General features: G+C 49.5%; 1 protein-coding gene across 1 annotated transcript; it reads left to right on the plus strand.

Moving 5' to 3' along the window:
- Positions 1 to 1,905: 1,905 nt before the first annotated feature.
- On the plus strand, positions 1,906 to 18,201 carry LOC115662022 (uncharacterized). Its single transcript, XM_056320760.1, has 3 exons — positions 1,906 to 1,968; positions 2,448 to 2,742; positions 17,843 to 18,201. Exons 1-3 carry the CDS (start codon positions 1,906 to 1,908, stop codon positions 18,199 to 18,201), a joined length of 717 nt encoding a protein of 238 aa, XP_056176735.1.
- The last annotated feature ends 1,234 nt before the right edge of the window (positions 18,202 to 19,435 follow it).

The raw sequence follows: 19,435 nt of genomic DNA on the forward strand, positions 1-19,435 counted from the left end.
GTTCTCGCCCGGAACTGATTATTCTTAGGATACTAATCATTAGGGAAATGCTAATTAGGGATTTAAATTCGTGCGACTAAAGAAAATTCGATCGTGAATTGATTTTCGATCATAAAATCGCCGATGTGACATTTTGAACCACTGTTGGCCGATCCAAGGATAGCCAGGGGTCAATTCGCCACTGTCATAGTAGTGGATCGCGGGTGATTCCGCTGGACCACGAAATGAATTGACAAATGATCCTAAACCTATACCAAACGATCGTGTCCCTCGGATCTAGCGATCCATCCTCGCGATTAAGTGCAACCGAAGTCGTCACGGACCGAATGAACTTGCACGTGACTCGATTTATTATCAGTCACGGGTCAAATATGCGAATTTCCCCAAAAGCCACCCGTTAGTTTGAGAAACGCTCGAGTTACGTTTAATAAAATTTAATTATTTATTTGAGCCCAAAATTGGACATCGGAAAAATTAGGAAGTCACAACGGGATGTTAGGACGATGTTGTAGTTGGAACGTGCAGCTTTGGATTTTCTCGAATCCTTCAGAAAAATTCAATTTTGGTGAGAAATGAGGAAATTGACTGTTTTACCCCTAGGAATTTGTTAAGGGCAAGTTTTAAGAGGGAAGGGCATTTTGGTCATTTTGCCCTAATTTTTGAGTTGGACAGGTTTGCCCATGGAATTTTATGAAATTCCCAAATTGCCCTTGGATATTTTTGGGAAAGATTCGATCCAGGCTGTCGATCTCAAGATAAGATCAAATCTCGGCCGTTGATTAAAAAGATTAGAGAGGGGCAAGATGGTAATTTGCCACATTTGGTCAAAATTGGACTATTTTAGTCCAAATCACTCTCTCACTCTCCTCATTCTCTCTCTCTCTAACTCTCGGCTCCCTCTCTCTTCCTCTCCCTCACCGTCGACCACCCCTCCCCCCGCCGAGCCACGCCGCCGTCCCCGCCGATCGCCGCCGCTTTCCGCTCTAGCCGAGTTAGTCTAGAGTTTGGTAAGTCGCGCTCTAAACCTTATTTAGGACATCGGGTATCGACGAACAAATTTGAGGTGTGATCGAGTTGATTTAGGCACGGATTTGTATGATTTTAGGAGCGGAATCGATTAGTGGGCCTTAGGATTGAAATCGGAAGATTTTGGGTGGATTTTAGAGGCCGATCGATGGCTGGAAATTGCTAGTTTGAGTGCTGTGATGTGCTGTTTGGGATGTGGTTAGTGCCATTAGATCCGGCTAGGAATTTCGTGAAAATATCGTGAAGGGCTGGGATTGATTTGACGTAGTTTGGATGTGAAAAAATGGCAATTTGTATGTGAATTATGTGTTTGTAACGTAACCGTGATTGTGGTCCGGTGAGTGGCCATGTATGTTGTTGAGTGGTGGATTGAATGACGGGATTTTTGTATTGTTATGTGCACGCGTGGGCTGAATTGAACTAATTATCAATTGGCCGTGTTGAATGCTTAATGAGCATGAGAAAGTGTGTGAATGGGTGCGTGCACGGGCCACGTATGATTGGCCAATTTATTGACAAGTGGGTATTGGGTATGCGCATGAGCGAGAAATTGTGTGTGGTGTGGTATGTGTAATTGTGGAAATCCCTGAGGCGTGTACTGTAACGCGGAGAATTGTGCTGTCCTGAGGCGTGTATTTCAATGCGGGACGATGCCCGGTATTATCGGAAGACTGCCAACCTGAGGCGTGTACTTCAACGCGGGTTGTGCCGTAGGTGGTAGGTGTTGAGCCTGAGGCGTGTACTGTAACGCGGGCCCTGAAGTGTTGTTATGAGTTGGTTGCAGTGGACCTGAAGCGTGTACTGTAACGCGGGTCACTGGCGAGAGTTGTGGAAAAGATGTGATGAGGTTGGAACAAATGCACGAAATATAATTATAACATGCATGTGAGTGAAATAGTGCTGTTATGCCTAACGTACAGGTTGCACGCTGGAAATGCCCAGGTAAGCAGAATTGCGTGTCTGCGATATGATGGTTGAATGTGATTGTGTGTTGTGATTGTCTGAAGGTACGTGCTAGCCTAGGTGGGGTTTAGGGATATACTTACTGAGATGTAATCTCATGATTGTTTCAACCAATATTTTTCAGAACCCCGGCTTGAGCCATGAATCCTCCGCCACCGCCACCTGAGTGTTTTGGAGTACCGATGCACACCGAACATAATGTTGTAGAGTTTCCGATAGATGACCATATGACCTGGATTAAGCACACAACCGTAGTCTTTGTAAATATAGGATTACCCCTATGGCAGGCCCATACATATACCGCGTGGTTCTTCCGAGACGAGGTAGATGAGTTCGGTCCCGTCCGAGGATTTGACGTCCCCTTTGATGGAGTTGGGGACTAGGACCCGTCTGCTATACCTCCTCTTAATGGTGAGTTGACTAGTGTGGAGACTAGTCTGGCGTAGTCTGAACTGCAGCCAGCGCCTGCAGCACCGGGGTCTTCAGGGGCTGAGCACGAGCCGGAGCCGGAGGAGTCTCTAGCGGGAGACAATCCAATGGACGTGGATCTTGAAGCGATCCCTGAGGAAGAACCAGAGGAGGAAGAACCCGAGGCTGAACCTAAGGATGAGCCTGCTGAGTCCGCAGAGCCTGAAGAAGAGCCGGAGTATATACTCCCGTATGAACAGTGGATGGACCCCGAGTTCGTACCTGAGGATGATTTCCTTGAGGAGCCGGTCGAGGAGGAGCAGGACGAGGTTCCAGCTGAGTCGGGTGATATAAACCACCTCATCGAGATTGAGGCCGAGCCGGAGTCCTCGGAGAAACAGACTGTCCAGGGAGACTCAGATTCAGATGACGAGGAGTCTGACTCAGAGTGGACGCCAAGAAGAGAGCGTAGGGGGCTAGATTCGGGGATGGGATCAGACTTTTTAGAGAGTATCATTTTTTAGGATAGAATACCCAGGTCATCGATCGTTTTGAATCTCGAGGGTTTGTAGTATGGTGTGCTTATGTGTATGGCGGTTTGTAAATTATGAATATTATATAAGTTTGAATGAGAAATGAATATGTGCATTCTCCCTGATGAGCCCAGTTTATTATTGTCCGCGTATTTGAGGTTTCCGCTGATCGTTTTAAATCTCTGATAAGTAAATTGGGTCGGCGATACCCTGGGACATTGCATAAATCGACCAGAGTGGTGTGTCGCGCGCTCGATGGGGTTCGGGGCGTGACAGATCGGTTCCCGATCCGGTCTGATTCCAAAGTTCCACCTTAGAACCGGACCAGGAGGATCGGTTCCCAAAATTGGAAACTGAGGACCAGACATCGGTGGTCCAGTCCGGTCCAATGGAACCGATGACTTTTTCTTTCCCACCACTTGATACCATCTTTTCATATTGAATTAAGTTATATGTATGTAATGATCCTCAAATACAAAAGACGAATAAAAAACGTGCTTCATTTAATGTTTAGTTCACATTTTACTAATTTTTTTGAAGAAATAAAAAAAAAGTATGTGTAGTCGATCCGGTCCGATTCCCTTTGAAACCGGGAACCGGACTGCCCAGATACCGATTCCACTTTTAGGAATAAGGAATTGGACCGACACTCCCGGGAACAGGACCATACCGGTTGATCCAGGCGGTTCCCAATTTTGGTGGTGTGACATTCTGAATTTCGACCCACTTTCGGGATTTATGAAATGATATTATCATCAATGCACTTTCTGTTATATCTCACTCGGAATTGGCCATTCTTGAGAATACTAACCGTTAGGGAATGGCTAGTTAGGATTTCGATATGCACGACCCAAGAACTCGAACTTGGATCGACACTTCGACCATAAGGATTGACGAGGGGATATTTTGGGCCATTATAGGCCGATCCAAGAATGATTATGGAACAATTTAACAATGTTATACAATTGAGTCACGGGTGATTCCGTTTAATCGTTGTATGCATTCCGAACGTTCCAAAATCAATTTATAACGATCGTGTCATTCGGAACTAGTGATTGACCCTTGTAATTACATGACAACCGAAGTCACCATGGCTCGAATAAACTTAAACGTGGATTGATATCAAATCAACCACAGGTCGACACGCGTAAACCCTAAAAGCCGCCCGTTAGTTTGAGATACACGAAAGTCGCGTTTGATTGATTTTGGCCACGAATTGAAATCCGAACTTGGGTATCGAACTTTCAAGGATATCAAAATTATTATATTGGACGACGCCGCGTTAAGCTCGCTTTATTATCGGTTTGCTTAGAAATTCTCGAAAAAGTGAAAATTGGCTCGAAAATTGGAAAAGACGATTTTACCCCTGTGTGTTCTAGAGTTTATTTGTTGAGTGGAAGGACATGTTGGTCTTTTTCCCCTAGTGACCGAAAATCCTCTTGGACAACTTTGCCCTTGCCCTTTTTGGTTATTTACATAATTGCCCTTCTAGAAGCCTTTTGTCAAGATGTATTCCTAGCCCTTAGATCAATACTTGGGCATCAAGGACTCATCCTAGCCCTCTATTTTGAGAGATATGTTCAGCTCTCTCTCTCTCTCTCTCCTCACTTTTTCCTTGCTCTCTCTCTTCATTTTTCTCTCTCTCTCTCTCTTCCTCTCCCTTGGCCGAGACACCACCACCACCGTCCACCACCTACCAGCACCTCACGCCACCATCCTGGACCGCCGTGGACCACCGTGAGCCACTCCCAAGCCACCGTTCACACCCGGAGCAGCCACTGTTCGCCGGATCGCCATTTGGGCCGCCGCCATTCGCCGGAGCTCTTGGCTTGGCCAGGACTGGTGCTACTGGTTTTGGCTTGGTTCTTAGCTTAAATTAGTGGTAAGTAACTCCCTAAACCTTTATTAGGTTAGTAGGTTACCAATGGATAGTATTTAGGGGTTGTTAGGGTAATTTAGGGGTTAATTTAGGGGTTATGGTAGATGCTGAATTAAGGATTTGTTGGTGGTTGGATTTGATGATTATATGGCTGATTTGAATGTTAAGATAGGTAGATTATGTGACTTGAGCTTGAGCATATGTTTAATGTTGCTAATTGTGCTTAATTTGGCTAATTATGATTGTTTATTGGTTGTTTTAATTAAATTCGTGGGTTAGTCTTGTGGCTGCAATAATCATGTGGTAGTAGCTGAATTGGATGATTTGGACATTGATCATATGGCCCCCATTGATTCTAGATTGGTTAATGTTAATTTTAGGGCTTAATTAACATGATTATGTGCTAATTTTGATCATACGGTTTAGATTACAACAGGATGTGAGAAAAGTTAATCATATGGCTTATTAGAGATTTGAAGTTGATCGTGTGGCTTTGATTGACAATCGCATGGCTAATTAGTCGATTATGTGCCGATTAAAGGTTTAATGATGATCGTGTGGTAGATTAGTTGTTTAATGCAGATCGTATGGTTAAATTGTTTAATCGTATGGTTAATATATTTAATCCTGGCTGAGTAGTTGACTATGGCTTGATCGTGTGGTTGAAATTGATGTTTCATAGTTGATCTTGCACTTGATGAATAATTGTAGGATTTTAAAAGTGGATCATGTGGTTAATTATGGCTATTATTGGCTAAGCATGGCATATCGTGATTATATATTGATGTTTGATACGAAAACGAGTGCGATTCATGACATATTTATTCGTAGTAAATTGCACGTCATGTCACGCCCCGCACCCTACGAGCGCGCGGTCATCCCTCGATGGTCGATCATTGAACGCGACGTCCCAGGACGCGTCGCCGACCCAAACGAAACACTAAACAATAAAAGCAAGCGGAAGCGAAACTAATTAACCCAGACAATAAACAACGACAAAGGGGTAGTGCGAAACAATAATTGCATACCATCATAAAATAGCCACTATACAAAACGATAACTCGGGCTACCAATTTAGAACCACAGTTTTCAAAAGGGGGCGGTGGTTGACAAACTTATCTCCTCTACAAAAGGTACTCAAAAGACAGGGTAAATGATCTATTCTTCAATCCCTGTGGTGCTCTGGCGGCGTCTCCAAATCGATTACGGTCGCGGATCTGAAATGGTTATATAATAACCGTGAGAACGAGTCTCAATAAGCAACCCCCTAAACCCCACGTAGGCCAATGCGTACCCAGACAAGTCATACATGCAATCTACCCCATAACATATAAAATTCACATAATTGTACTTACCTCGTCATCAAGTCCATGCCAACTCTACACGTTAGTTGTCACGTGATAAGGCAATAATATTAATTAAATAGCACATCACAAATCGCTCAAACACCAACCACACTTTCACTCAATCACTCCAACTAATTCAACCAGTCAATTCAATCACACTCAATCCGCATGCGTGGCCGAGCAACTTTCTCACGACCTCCCGTGTCCTTTCACACGGCCCGCGTCAACACGCCTCAGCCGCCCTCGGGATCAAGCCGGGCTCGGCCCCGCGTAACCACGCCTCAGGACATTTCTCTCGACCCGCGTAACCACGCCTCAGTCCTTACTTGCCTTTCTAGCCACACCCGCGTAACCACGCCTCAGGTCCTTACTTGCCTTTCTAGCCACACCCGCGTAACCACGCCTCAGGTTGGCAGCCCTCAGATCAAGCCGGGCTCAGTCCCGCGTAACCACGCCTCAGGACATTTCTCTCGACCCGCGTAACCACGCCTCAGGTCCTTACTTGCCTTTCTAGCCACACCCGCGTAACCACGTCTCAGGTTGGCAGCCCTCAGATCAAGCCGGGCTCAGTCCCTCACTGGACATTTCACACTTTCCCACGACCCGCGCTACTGCGCCTCAGGTCAGCCCTCAGATCAAGCCGGGCTTTTCTCATGCACATGCACCACAATACAAAATTCACCATGCTCTTAGTCATATAAATCAATTTCAATCACCACCCTTTCACCAATGTCAATCTAGCACGCCACATCAGTCAACTCAATTCATGCTCCCCACATCAGTCCACCGACCCGACATTCATGTCGGCACATTCAATTAATTCAATTCACCCACAAGCGCCACAACCATTCAGTCAGGCATATCTATCTCAGTCAATTACTAAATTAGCCGCACAACCATCGCCACAATAATTCACCAATTAAACACAATCAGTCTAATTAGCCCATACCTAATTAAATTCCTAAGCCGGTACTAAATTTCACCCTAAACAAGTCTAAAAATACCCAAAGTACTAGGTAGGATTTAGGAAGTCACTTACTTGGTTTTGGCCCGGAGAAAATCGGCTCGGGCCTAAAATGGCCCGGGTGAACAGTGCCGAACTAGGCGCGGGCACGGGCCAACGGGCGCGGTGGCAGGCCAAGGCGGGCACAATGGCCGATCGGCGTGCCGCGCGCGGCGCGATGGCCGAACGGCGTGCCAAGGGGCGCACGGGCGAACGGACGGGCGACGCGCCTAGTCGGATGGGCAACGCGCCTAGTCGGATGGGCACGGCGCGGCGAGCTCGGCCACGGCTCGGCCACGGGCAGCCCTCGGCCACGGGCACACGCACGGGCACGGGCGCGCGGAACGGGCACGGCGACGGGCGCGCGGCTTGGTCGCGTGGGCGACGAGCCGGCTACGGCCTACGGGCTAGGCAGGCGGGTCGGCGGCGACCGGCGGCGGCGCGGCGGCGGCGGCGGCGACGGGCGCGGCGGCACAGCGGCGGCGACGAGCTGAACAGGGAGAAAGAGAGTGAGCCGGGGTGAGGTGAGGTGAGGAGAGAGAGAGGGATCGGGGCGGGGAGAGATGGCGGACCGGCGGTGAGCCTGGCCGGCGAGCTCAAGGCGATGGAGGAGCCGGCGGCGAGCAGAAGCAACGACTGGGACGGCCGGGCGACGTGGCGACGACTCGCAGCTAGCGGCGGTGGACGGCACGGGACGGCCGAGCTCAGTCGGCGAGCTCCTGTGTGCACGAACAAACGAGCGGCGAAGGCGACGGCCGAGGTCCCGCGGCGGCGAGCCGGGATGCCAGAGCGGAGCAAGGCGGCCGGCCGGGCAACGCCGGCCGAGACAGTGCAAGTGCGGCGAGCCGAGCTCACGCGTTCGGGAGGAGGAGAAGGCGGTGGTCGGGCGAGGCTACCGGGCGACACGGCTGCGCGACGACGGCGCGGGGAGGACGGCGGCATCGGCGGCTGGTGGGGTGGCGTTGGACGGAGGCGGAACGGCCGTCGAACGGCGGTCGGCGAGCAGGGCACGGCGGAGCAGAACCAGACGCCCGCGAGGAACAACGAAGAAGAAGAAGAGAAGAAAGAAAAGAAAAGGAAAAAGGAGGAGAGAGAAAAGAGAGAGGGATGGGTCTGCATGGCTTAATGGGGGAGGGGACGTGCACGCAAGGGGGGGGGACGCGCGCGCAGAGGAGAGAGAGAGAGAGAGAGAGAGAGAGACGTGCGCGAGAGGGGACGTTGCACGGGGGTGGGTGGCGCGGCGCAGAGGAGAAAGGAGAGAGAAAGAAAAGCTAATATTTATCCTTGAGCGCGAACCAACGGACACGGTTCAAACTAAATATTATTCTAACTGTCGCGATTCAAACCCGGAAAAAGATCTAACTGTCCCCGAAAAATCCCAAACAATAATATAAGACAACGGGCCAAAATAAAATAACTCGAAACACACTACGAGGAGGTCTACCACCCAAATTCGCACCCGGTCCAAAAATCCACTTTCTCACTATTCCTAATCGCCTCGACGCTGGCCACAATAATATCGACACCGTCCAATTTATTTCGTCCCGATACTCTCGAAAATCGACTGCCAAGGTCAGGGTCTAAATAACGGCCAAATTCGATCGAATGCGATTCTAGCGAAATCTCAAGGTTTAAAAATAATAACCGGGAGTGATCAGTTCCCGGGCGAGATTTTTACTATAAGCGCACTGACGAAATACCCGTTTTATAAATCCCAAAAATGGGCCAAATTCGGAATGTCACAACTCTTCCCCCCTTACAAAAATTTCGTCCTCGAAATTTACAATTCAACCCAACTATTCAAACAAATGAGGGTACTGGTGTCGCATCAACTCTTCACTTTCCCACGTCGCACCTTCAGTTCCATGGTGCTCCCAAATCACCTTGACCATCGGAATTTTCTTGTTCCGCAGCACTCTTTCTATTCTGTCTTCGATCCGAACCGGCTTTTCCATATACGACACTCTGTCGTCCATGTCTATCTCTTCGTAGTTCAGCACGTGGGTCGGGTCCGGTTCATACTTTCTTAACATTGACACGTGGAATACGTTGTGCACTTGAGACAAGTTTGGTGGTAGCGCGAGACGGTAGGCCAGGGTACCAATTCTCTCTAAGACCTCGAATGGGCCCACGTACCTCGGGCTCAACTTCCCTTTCTTACCAAACCGAGATAATCCTCTCATAGGCGATACCTTGAGGAAAACGTGGTCCCCCACTTGAAATTCCAAAGGCCTACGTCTCCGGTCCGCATAATTCTTTTGGCGGCTCGAGCGGTCTTAAGCCTATCCCGAATTACCTTGACTGTTTCGACCGATTGCTGAACCAACTCGGGACCGTGATGCTCCTCTCACCAACTTCATCCCAACAAACCGGTGTTCCGCAAGCCCCGCCATAAAGTGCCTCGAATGGTGCCATTCGATACTTTGCTGGTAGCTATTGTTGTAGGCGAATTCCACCAAATGTAACCTGTTCCTCCCAACCACCCTTAAAATCCAAAACACATGCTCGCAACATGTCTTCCAAGGTCTCGAATCGTCCTTTCAGACGGCCATCCGTCTGGGATGATAGGCCGTGCTAAATCGTAACCGTTCCTAATGCCGCATGAAGACTTTTCCAAAAGGCGGCAGTAAATTTAGGATCCCGGTCTGAAGTGATTGTCACTGGCACTCCGTGCAGACGAACTATTTGTCGCACGTAAATCTCGGCATACCTTTCCAAGGCGAAGTCCTTTCGCAGTAGAAAATGTGCGACTTTGTCAATCGGTCGACTATCACCCAAATCGAATCATGACCCCTTTGACTTCTCGGTAATCCCATTACAAAGTCCATCGTGATGTGTTCCCATTTCCACTCGGGAATTTCCAATGGCTGCAACATACCACCCGGCTTACAATGTTGTGCCTTCACTTGCTGACATGTTAAACACTTGGCCACATGCTTGGCTACGTCCACTTTCATGCCGTTCCACCAATAATGCTGTCGCAAGTTCTGATACATTTTCGTACTACCCGGGTGAATACTGTAATTGCTACGGTGTGCTTCAGACAAAATCTCTTCCTTCAGTACTGTATCACTGGGTACACATAACCGTCCACGGAACTTTAGAATTCCATCCTCGGATACCTGAAAATCCGATTTCCTTTTTGTGGCATCCATACTCAAAATCTTCTGAGTCTCCGGGTCCGTCGATTGTAAAGTCTTAATCTTAGTCTCGTATTTCGGTTCAATCCTCGGCCGCAAGTAGACTCGAGACATGACTCACTTCAAACTTAAATTCGAATCCCGAACTCCCTCCAACAGAGTCCACTCCTTGACCATCATATGCGCGATGCTCGATTTCCGACTCAGTGCATCCGCTACCTTATTAGCTTTTCCAGGGTGATACATAATCTCGCAGTCGTAATCCTTAAGGAGTTCCATCCAACGGCGCTGTCTCATATTTAATTCCTTTTGGGAGAACAAGTACCTTAAACTTTGATGGTCCGTATAAATCTGAAATTTCTCCCCACACAGGTAGTGTCTCCAAATCTTAAGAGCGAAAATAATCGCGGCCAATTCCAAGTCATGCGTCGGATAGTTCTGCTCGTGTGGCCTCAACTGTCGCGATGCGTATGCCACTACTTTCCCGTGTTGCATTAGCACGCATCCCAATCCTCTCAACGACGCGTCACTGTAAATCTCATATCCTCCCGGGCCTGACGGGATCGTTAACACTGGCGCGGTCGTCAATCTCTGTTTTAATTCTTGGAAGCTCCTTTCGCACTTATCCGTCCATTCAAACCTCATCTCCTTCTTTAGTAACCGCGTCAACGGCGTCGCTAATGCCGAAAACTTCTCCACGAAGCGTCTATAATAACCTCGCTAGTCCGAGGAAGCTCCGAACCTCGGTTCATCGTTGTCGGTCTCGGCCAATTCGTGACGGCTTCAATCTTTGTCGGGTCCACCGCAATTCCTTCTCCGGATATCACATGTCCTAAGAACGCCACTTGGTGAAGCCAGAATTCGCACTTACTGAACTTAGCGTAGAGTGCGTGTTCCCTTAAGGTCCGTAGAACCTTTTCCAAATGTACCTCGTGCTCGGCGAAACTCTTTGAATACACCAGAATATCATCTATGAACACGATCACAAACTGATCTAAAAATTCCTTGAATACCCGATTCATTAAATCCATAAAGGCTGCAGGGGCGTTCGTCAGTCCAAACGGCATTACCGTAAACTCATAGTGTCCATACCTCGTCCTAAATGCCGACTTCGGCACGTCCTCCTTCTTGATCCTCAATTGGTGATAGCCAGTCCTCAGATCGATTTTTGAAAACACCGACGCCCCTTGCAACTGATCAAATAGGTCATCAATCCTTGGCAGCGGATACTTATTCTTAATGGTCACCTGGTTCAATTGTCTGTAGTCAATGCACAACCTCAAGGATCCATCCTTTTTCCTCACGAATAACACTGGCGCTCCCCATGGAGACGCACTAGGGCGAATGAAGCCTTTGTCCAACAACTCTTGCATTTGGACTTTTAATTCCTTCAATTCTGACAGTGACATCCTATAGGGTGCTTTCGAGATCGGTTCCGTCCCTGGGGCTAACTCAATCGCGAACTCCACTTCTCGATCAGGTGGCAGTCCCGGCAATTCCTGAGGAAAGACATCGGGAAAGTTGCACACCACGGCTATGTCTTCTAGTCTCGGCTCTCCAGCCGTCGAATCGATTACATTTGCCAGAAATCCTTGGCACCCTTCATCCAACAGCTTTGTTACCTCGAGCGATGAAATCCAGGGGATCGAGGTTCCTCCTCGGTTTCCCACAAACTCAAATCTAGGATGTCCAGTCGGATTAAACTGGATCACCCTGCTACTACAGTCCATAACAGCTCTCTGCTTGACTAGCCAGTCCATACCAATAATCACATCGAAGTCATGCATACATAATACCGCCAAATCTATCCTTCCTTCTCTATCACCAATCACTATTTTACAATCGGGACACCCAAACGTAATCAGCACTTTATCATTCAGCGGAGTAGTCACACACAGCATAACATCAAGCAATTTTGGCTCAATCCCAGATAATTCAACGAACTGCTCAGATATAAATGAATGCGATGCCCCCGGATCAAACAAGGCATAAGCAGCATGATCACGCAGAGAGACCGTACACGTGACCACGCCGGGCGCGCCCCGAGCCTCCTCCTTGCCATTGCATATACCCGTCCTTGGGCCGGCGGCCGATTCCCGAGTGGCCGGCTGGATAGCTCTAATTTGATTTCCATTCCGAGGCGGCGGCGGCAGTGCGTGCGTGACCCGCCCGCTTGTTGTTTGGACATTCTCTCATCTTATGGCCCCTTCCACCACATGTAAAACATGCTCCGCCCTATTTGGGCAAGGTCCATTCCCGTGTTTTCCACCACACAACCTACACGGGCGTTCTGTAACGGTTTGGCTTCCCGATATTCCTCCGAGCGGGTGGAACGAAGCGACTATTTCCCCGTCATGGGTCCTTTCCCCGGTTGACGGTTGTCCCTAGCCGGGCATACCGCGATCCGAGCGGCGGCTCGATCCGTCCGATCTCGCTCAATTGCTCCGAGCCCTTTCATATATCTCATTGTAGCCTCTCAAGTTCAACGAGATCATCCGGCTGCGAAGGTCCGGCTTGACCCATCCGGAACCTCCTCGCTTTGTCCATCGGGTCCTCCACCATCCCGGGGCAAATTTGGACAGTCTTGCGAACTCGGCCTCATACCGATCTACCGATCTCGACCTTGGCGTGAGCCCCATAAATTCAGCCAATTTCGTTTCTCGGGCACTTTCCGAGAAATACTTGCCATTGAAGGTCTCGGTAAAAACAATCCAATTCGGGCAGTACCAGTGGGAATACTTGACCTCTGGTGGCCCTCCACCAATCACTTGCATTATTCTGAAGCTGATAGACTGCTAGCGTCACTTTCTCTTCCTCAGTACACCCCAGCACCTCAAAAGCTTTCTCTAGCTCTTCTACCCATCTTGGTGCAGCCTCGGGGTCGCCTCTCCCATCAAACTTCGGGGGTTTCAACCTCAGAAATTGCTCAACTAGCTTGGACATCGGCCTGTTCGCATTTACTCGCACTATACCCGGATTTCCACTAATCACATTATTCCCCGATTTCCATTATTCCCTATGATCTCACCGGTACTGCAGCATAGCCTGGCGCGCTCCTTTCTCCCGTCCTGTCTACCCGATAATAATCCCTGCTTCCTCAAGTACCCTCCACACTTCATCCAATCTGGGATCCCCCACAACTCCAGCTTGCGGGGCTATACGACCTCGACCTCGACCTCTACCTCGACCTCTACCTCGACCTCGACCGCTCATCTTACCGGTCCTCATAAGGCTCACCTGCTAAATTCCACGCAGGAATTAGAAACCTAGGCCAACTACACCAGTCTAAGCCCTAGGCAGTGCATCACAACACATTTCATTAAGCAGGCAGCCAACCACAACAACACCCAATCACAACCAACAGAGTTCATGCACTTACCTCAAGTCCTGACGCACCTGCACCTCACATAATATTGCATAAAAACCACTCAGCAATCACAATCATACAGTCTGGGGTACGCATGGCCAACAAGTCTCCCTAACTAGCTACCCCAAAGTCATCGCTCCTTATCACTCCAGGCTTCGACCACTTGGATCGAGCTAACCTTGCTCTGATACCAAATCAACGGGGATGTCACGCCCCGCACCCTACGAGCGCGCGGTCATCCCTCGATGGTCGATCATTGAACGCGACGTCCCAGGACGCGTCGCCGACCCAAACGAAACACTAAACAATAAAAGCAAGCGGAAGCGAAACTAATTAACCCAGACAATAAACAACGACAAAGGGGTAGTGCGAAACAATAATTGCATACCATCATAAAATAGCCACTATACAAAACGATAACTCGGGCTACCAATTTAGAACCACAGTTTTCAAAAGGGGGCGGTGGTTGACAAACTTATCTCCTCTACAAAAGGTACTCAAAAGACAGGGTAAATGATCTATTCTTCAATCCCTGTGGTGCTCGCGGCGTCTCCAAATCGATTACGGTCGCGGATCCGAAATGGTTATATAATAACCGTGAGAACGAGTCTCAATAAGCAACCCCTAAACCCCACGTAGGCCAATGCGTACCCGGACAAGTCATACATGCAATCTACCCCATAACATATAAAATTCACATAATTGTACTTACCTCGTCATCAAGTCCATGCCAACTCTACACGTTAGTTGTCACGTGATAAGGCAATAATATTAATTAAATAGCACATCACAAATCGCTCAAACACCAACCACACTTTCACTCAATCACTCCAACTAATTCAACCAGTCAATTCAATCACACTCAATTCGCATGCGTGGCCGAGCAACTTTCTCACGACCTCCCGGGTCCTTTCACACGGCCCGCGTCAACACGCCTCGAGCCGGCCCTCGGATCAAGCGGGCTCGGTCCGCGTAACCACGCCTCAGGACATTTCTCTCGACCGCGTAACCACGCCTCGGGTCCTTACTTGCCTTTCTTAGCCACACCCGCGTAACCACGCCTCAGGTTGGCAGCCCTCAGATCAAGCCGGGCTCAGTCCCGCGTAACCACGCCTCAGGACATTTCTCTCGACCCGCGTAACCACGCCTCAGGTCCTTACTTGCCTTTCTAGCCACACCCGCGTAACCACGTCTCAGGTTGGCAGCCCTCAGATCAAGCCGGGCTCAGTCCCTCACTGGACATTTCACACTTTCCCACGACCCGCGCTACTGCGCCTCAGGTCAGCCCTCAGATCAAGCCGGGCTTTTCTCATGCACATGCACCACAATACAAAATTCACCATGCTCTTAGTCATATAAATCAATTTCAATCACCACCCTTTCACCAATGTCAATCTAGCACGCCACATCAGTCAACTCAATTCATGCTCCCCACATCAGTCCACCGACCCGACATTCATGTCGGCACATTCAATTAATTCAATTCGGCATATCTATCTCAGTCAATTACTAAATTAGCCGCACAACCATCGCCACAATAATTCACCAATTAAACACAATCAGTCTAATTAGCCCATACCTAATTAAATTCCTAAGCCGGTACTAAATTTCACCCTAAACAAGTCTAAAAATACCCAAAGTACTAGGTAGGATTTAGGAAGTCACTTACTTGGTTTTGGCCCGGAGAAAATCGGCTCGGGCCTAAAATGGCCCGGGTGAACAGTGCCGAACTAGGCGCGGGCACGGGCCAACGGGCGCGGTGGCAGGCCAAGGCGGGCACAATGGCCGATCGGCGTGCCTCGCGCGCGGGCGCGATGGCCGAACGGCGTGCCAAGGGGCGCACGGGCGAACGGACGGGCGACGCGCCTAGTCGGATGGGCAACGCGCCTAGTCGGATGGGCACGGCGCCGGCGAGCTCGGCCACGGCGCTCGGCCACGGCACGGCCTCGGCCACGGCACACGCACGGGCACGGGCGCGGAACGGGCACGGCGACGGGCGCGCGGCTTGGTCGCGTGGGCGACGAGCCGGCTTACGGCTAGGCCTGGTCGGGCGGCGGCGGACGGCGACGCTGCGGCGGCGACCCGGCGGCGACGGCAGCGGCGGCGACGAGGCGAACAGGGGAGAAAGAGAGTGAGCCGGGGGTGAGGGTGAGGAGAGAGAGGGATCGGGGCGAGGGGGAGAGATGGCGGGCCGGCGGTGAGCTGGCCGGCAGAGCCAGCGATGGAGAGCCGGCCGCGGCAGCAAAGAACGAGGGACGGCTGGGCGACGTGGCGACGACTCGCAGCTAGCGGCGGTGGGCCGGCACGGGACGGTCGAGCTCGGGTCGGCGAGCTCCGTGTGCACGAACAAACGAGCGGCGAAGGCGACGGGCCGAGGTCCGCGGCGGCGAGCTGGAAAGAGGCGGAGCAAGGCGGCCGGGCCGGGCAACGCCGGGCCGAGACGAAGTATGGCGGCGAGCCGAGCTCACGCGTTCGGGAGGAGGAGAAGCGAGGGTCGGGCGAGGCTACCGGGCGACACGGGCCGCGCGACGACGGCGCGGGGAGGACGGCGGCATCGGCGGCTGGTGGGGTGGCGTTGGACGGAGGCGGAACGGCCGTCGAACGGCGGTCGGCGAGCAGGGCACGGCGGAGCAGAACCAGACGCCCGCGAGGAACAACGAAGAAGAAGAAGAGAAGAAAGAAAAGAAAAGGAAAAAGGAGGAGAGAGAAAAGAGAGAGGGATGGGTCGCATGGCTTAATGGGGGAGGGACGTGCACGCAAGGGGGGGGCGGACGCGGCGCGAGAGAGAGAGAGAGAGAGAGAGAGAGAGAGAGAGAGAGAGAGAGAGAGACGTGCGCAGAGGGGACGTTGCACGGGGGTGGGTGGCGCGGCGCAGAGGAGAAAGGAGAGAGAAAGAAAAGCTAATATTTATCCTTGAGCGCGAACCAACGGACACGGTTCAAACTAAATATTATTCTAACTGTCGCGATTCAAACCCGGAAAAAGATCTAACTGTCCCCGAAAAATCCCAAACAATAATATAAGACAACGGGCCAAAATAAAATAACTCGAAACACACTACGAGGGAGGTCTACCGGTCAAATTCGCACCCGGTCCAAAAATCCACTTTCTCACTATTCCTAATCGCCTCGACGCTGGCCACAATAATATCGACACCGTCCAATTTATTTCGTCCCGATACTCTCGAAAATCGACTGCCAAGGTCAGGGTCTAAATAACGGCCAAATTCGATCGAATGCGATTCTAGCGAAATCTCAAGGTTTAAAAATAATAACCGGGAGTGATCAGTTCCCGGGCGAGATTTTTACTATAAGCGCACTGACGAAATACCCGTTTTATAAATCCCAAAAATGGGCCAAATTCGGAATGTCACACGTCATAAACACTTGCATTGGCTAATTAGGGAAGATTAAAATTGGCAATGCGTGGTTGTTTACGTGTATGGCCATGATGAGTTTCGTCTAAGATGAGTTCTAGACGTTGCTCGGCGGAAGTTTGGATGCTGTCTAGTACCCGACTTGTCGGGGGGGGGGGGGGGGTTTCGATCCTAGACATTGTCGATCGCGGTGGAGGCCGGATCGATGCTCCTAAATGGAATGCCGTCTAGTACCCGACTTGTTGGGGGGGGGGGGGGTCGGATCCCGAACGTTACCACGCCAAAAGTAGTGGAGTGATGCCTGGCTATGTCGGAAGACCAGCGGGAGTTCGGTGTAACCTATGGTGGGTCGTTAATAATCTGGGCAACTTCGAGTGTTATGTGTATATGACATGCTTTGCGCTTGATTATGGGATAAAATCGTGGGGCACGGTATGGGACAGGCCGAAGTGATTTCATCTTATAATTGAGACTCGTGTGAATGATTGAGTATGTCTGGATTATTATTATTGCTGTTATGCATATTGATAGTATGCCATGGTTGTGATGCAATTCGAGACTTTGCATAGTATGTAGTACCATTGTTCATTTGATAGGAACTTAACCTATTGGTTAGAATTGCATGATTAGGGTGCTAGAGGTACGTATTGCCCTGGTCGAGGCTTAAGCAATTTACTTATTGAGATTTTATCTCATTCCCCATTGTCAAACATTTCAGACCCTCGACATTGATTATGACTGAGCCTCCGCTACATTTCGGGGTACCAACAAAAACGGAGCATTGAGTGACTGAGTACCCAGTTGATGAGGATAGAGAGTATCGGAAGTATGAGAGTACAGTTTGGATCGATGATGGTGAGCAGTACTTGACAGCTCACAAGTACATGGCTTGGTTTCTGAGGGATGGAGCTCAGACTTTTGGTCCTCTTTGGGGATTTGATATTCCCCCTGACGATGGTTTAGGAGTGTGGGATCTTATGGAGATTGATCCCCCTGATGGAGCTGTTGTTAATCCTGAGTCCGAACCGATAGTTACGGAACCCCCGGCGTGGTCCGAGGAGTCAGACCCTGAACCGGAGCCTTTGCCGCCTGGTTCTTATAATGAGGCATCTGACCCGGCTTCACCAAGAACACTGTCAGGATGCTGTAGAGGTTTTTGATAGGGTTAGAAATCCCTATCTTTTTGGAGCTCCTCTTTTGAATAGAGTAGTGGAGCAGATCGACCACCCTATCCCTTTTTGAGTATGCGTGGTCTGAGTTTGTGGGTTTTAGGAAGGCTTGTATATGTTATTGCTGTAGGTGACGTTAAGTTTATAAAATGGTTTGTTAGTTTGTTTAAATTGTCTCTCTATTATCCCGTTTGAATGTTTGTTGAATGGAGTGTTCGTTTGGCTTCCGCGTATATTCTCTTATTCGATAGTAACGGGTCGGCAACGAATCCTGGGAGTCGCATTTTTAACGACCGCGGTGGGATGTTATGTGTTCGTAGGGTACGGGGCGTGACAGGTGGTTCGTTTTGCACACCCCTAATCCATACACCACATTTGGGTGGGGCAAGGTCCTTGGTCTCAAAACCACATGGAAGTTAGAACAAAGAGCCCATCCCCTTTCCACGTGGCCAACCCCAAAACGATGGATTTTTAGCCCACACGTCTCGATTGAAATTACCATATTTTCCCAAGCTTCTATTGCAATTTTACAGATTTGGAGAGCACAGTAAGGGTGAGCATGGTTCCATGATAGAACTTGAAATCGAAGAACTGGACCGGTGGGAACCTGTATGGTTCAAGAGTCAAAGGTATGCATGATAGGTTTTAGGTTCCAAAAATAAGGAACCTATTTCGACAAGTAGGTTCCAGGTTTTAGGTAGGTATAACCTGGAACAAGTTTTTGTATTTTTCTTGATCTATGTGTTCGCTTGATCCCGCAGTATTTCATGTGCATCCAATGACGAGTGTACAATCTAAAACCACTAGTCTGAGCCTCCCTTTTATAATCGAGACTTTTACTTTGTTAATATTTCATATTCTTCACGTGTCTAAATTCAAGTTGTGGTCAGTGAATTATAACAATAAGTGGTGGTCATTAATGGCGATGATTCATTACAATAGTTTAATTAATAATAGAGGTAGAACCTGATAGATCCTATAATCGATCCCGAAACCTGTGAGTAGGTAGGTTCCAGATTCCACGGTATATAGGGTAGGTTCCAAGTTCCAATAAATAAAAAACATATTCCATCGGATGCGTTCTAGGTGAAACTTATATGAAACTTAAAACTGCTTACCCCTAAAGCACTGGAAAGAGATAGGGGTGACCTTTCCTAAAATAGCCCCGACAAGACACCCTAACCCCGAAAGTGACACTACAATTAGGTCGTCATTCCCGCAATCT

This window comes from Syzygium oleosum, unplaced genomic scaffold, assembly GCF_021117445.2.
Source record: "Syzygium oleosum isolate NSW1041296 unplaced genomic scaffold, Sole_v2.1 Sole_v2.01, whole genome shotgun sequence".
In the NCBI taxonomy this organism is placed as follows: domain Eukaryota; kingdom Viridiplantae; phylum Streptophyta; class Magnoliopsida; order Myrtales; family Myrtaceae; genus Syzygium; species Syzygium oleosum.

Excerpts from the sequence above, each read along its gene's own strand:
- LOC115662022 (XM_056320760.1), top strand. The coding sequence starts at position 1,906 with ATGCATGTGAGTGAAATAGTGCTGTTATGCCTAACGTACAGGTTGCAC. Across the intron at positions 1,969-2,447 it reads TGCACGCTGGAAATGCCCAG|CCAGCGCCTGCAGCACCGGG; the intron begins GTAAGCAGAATT and ends TCTGAACTGCAG. Across the intron at positions 2,743-17,842 it reads CGAGGTTCCAGCTGAGTCGG|TTGATGAGGATAGAGAGTAT; the intron begins GTGATATAAACC and ends CTGAGTACCCAG.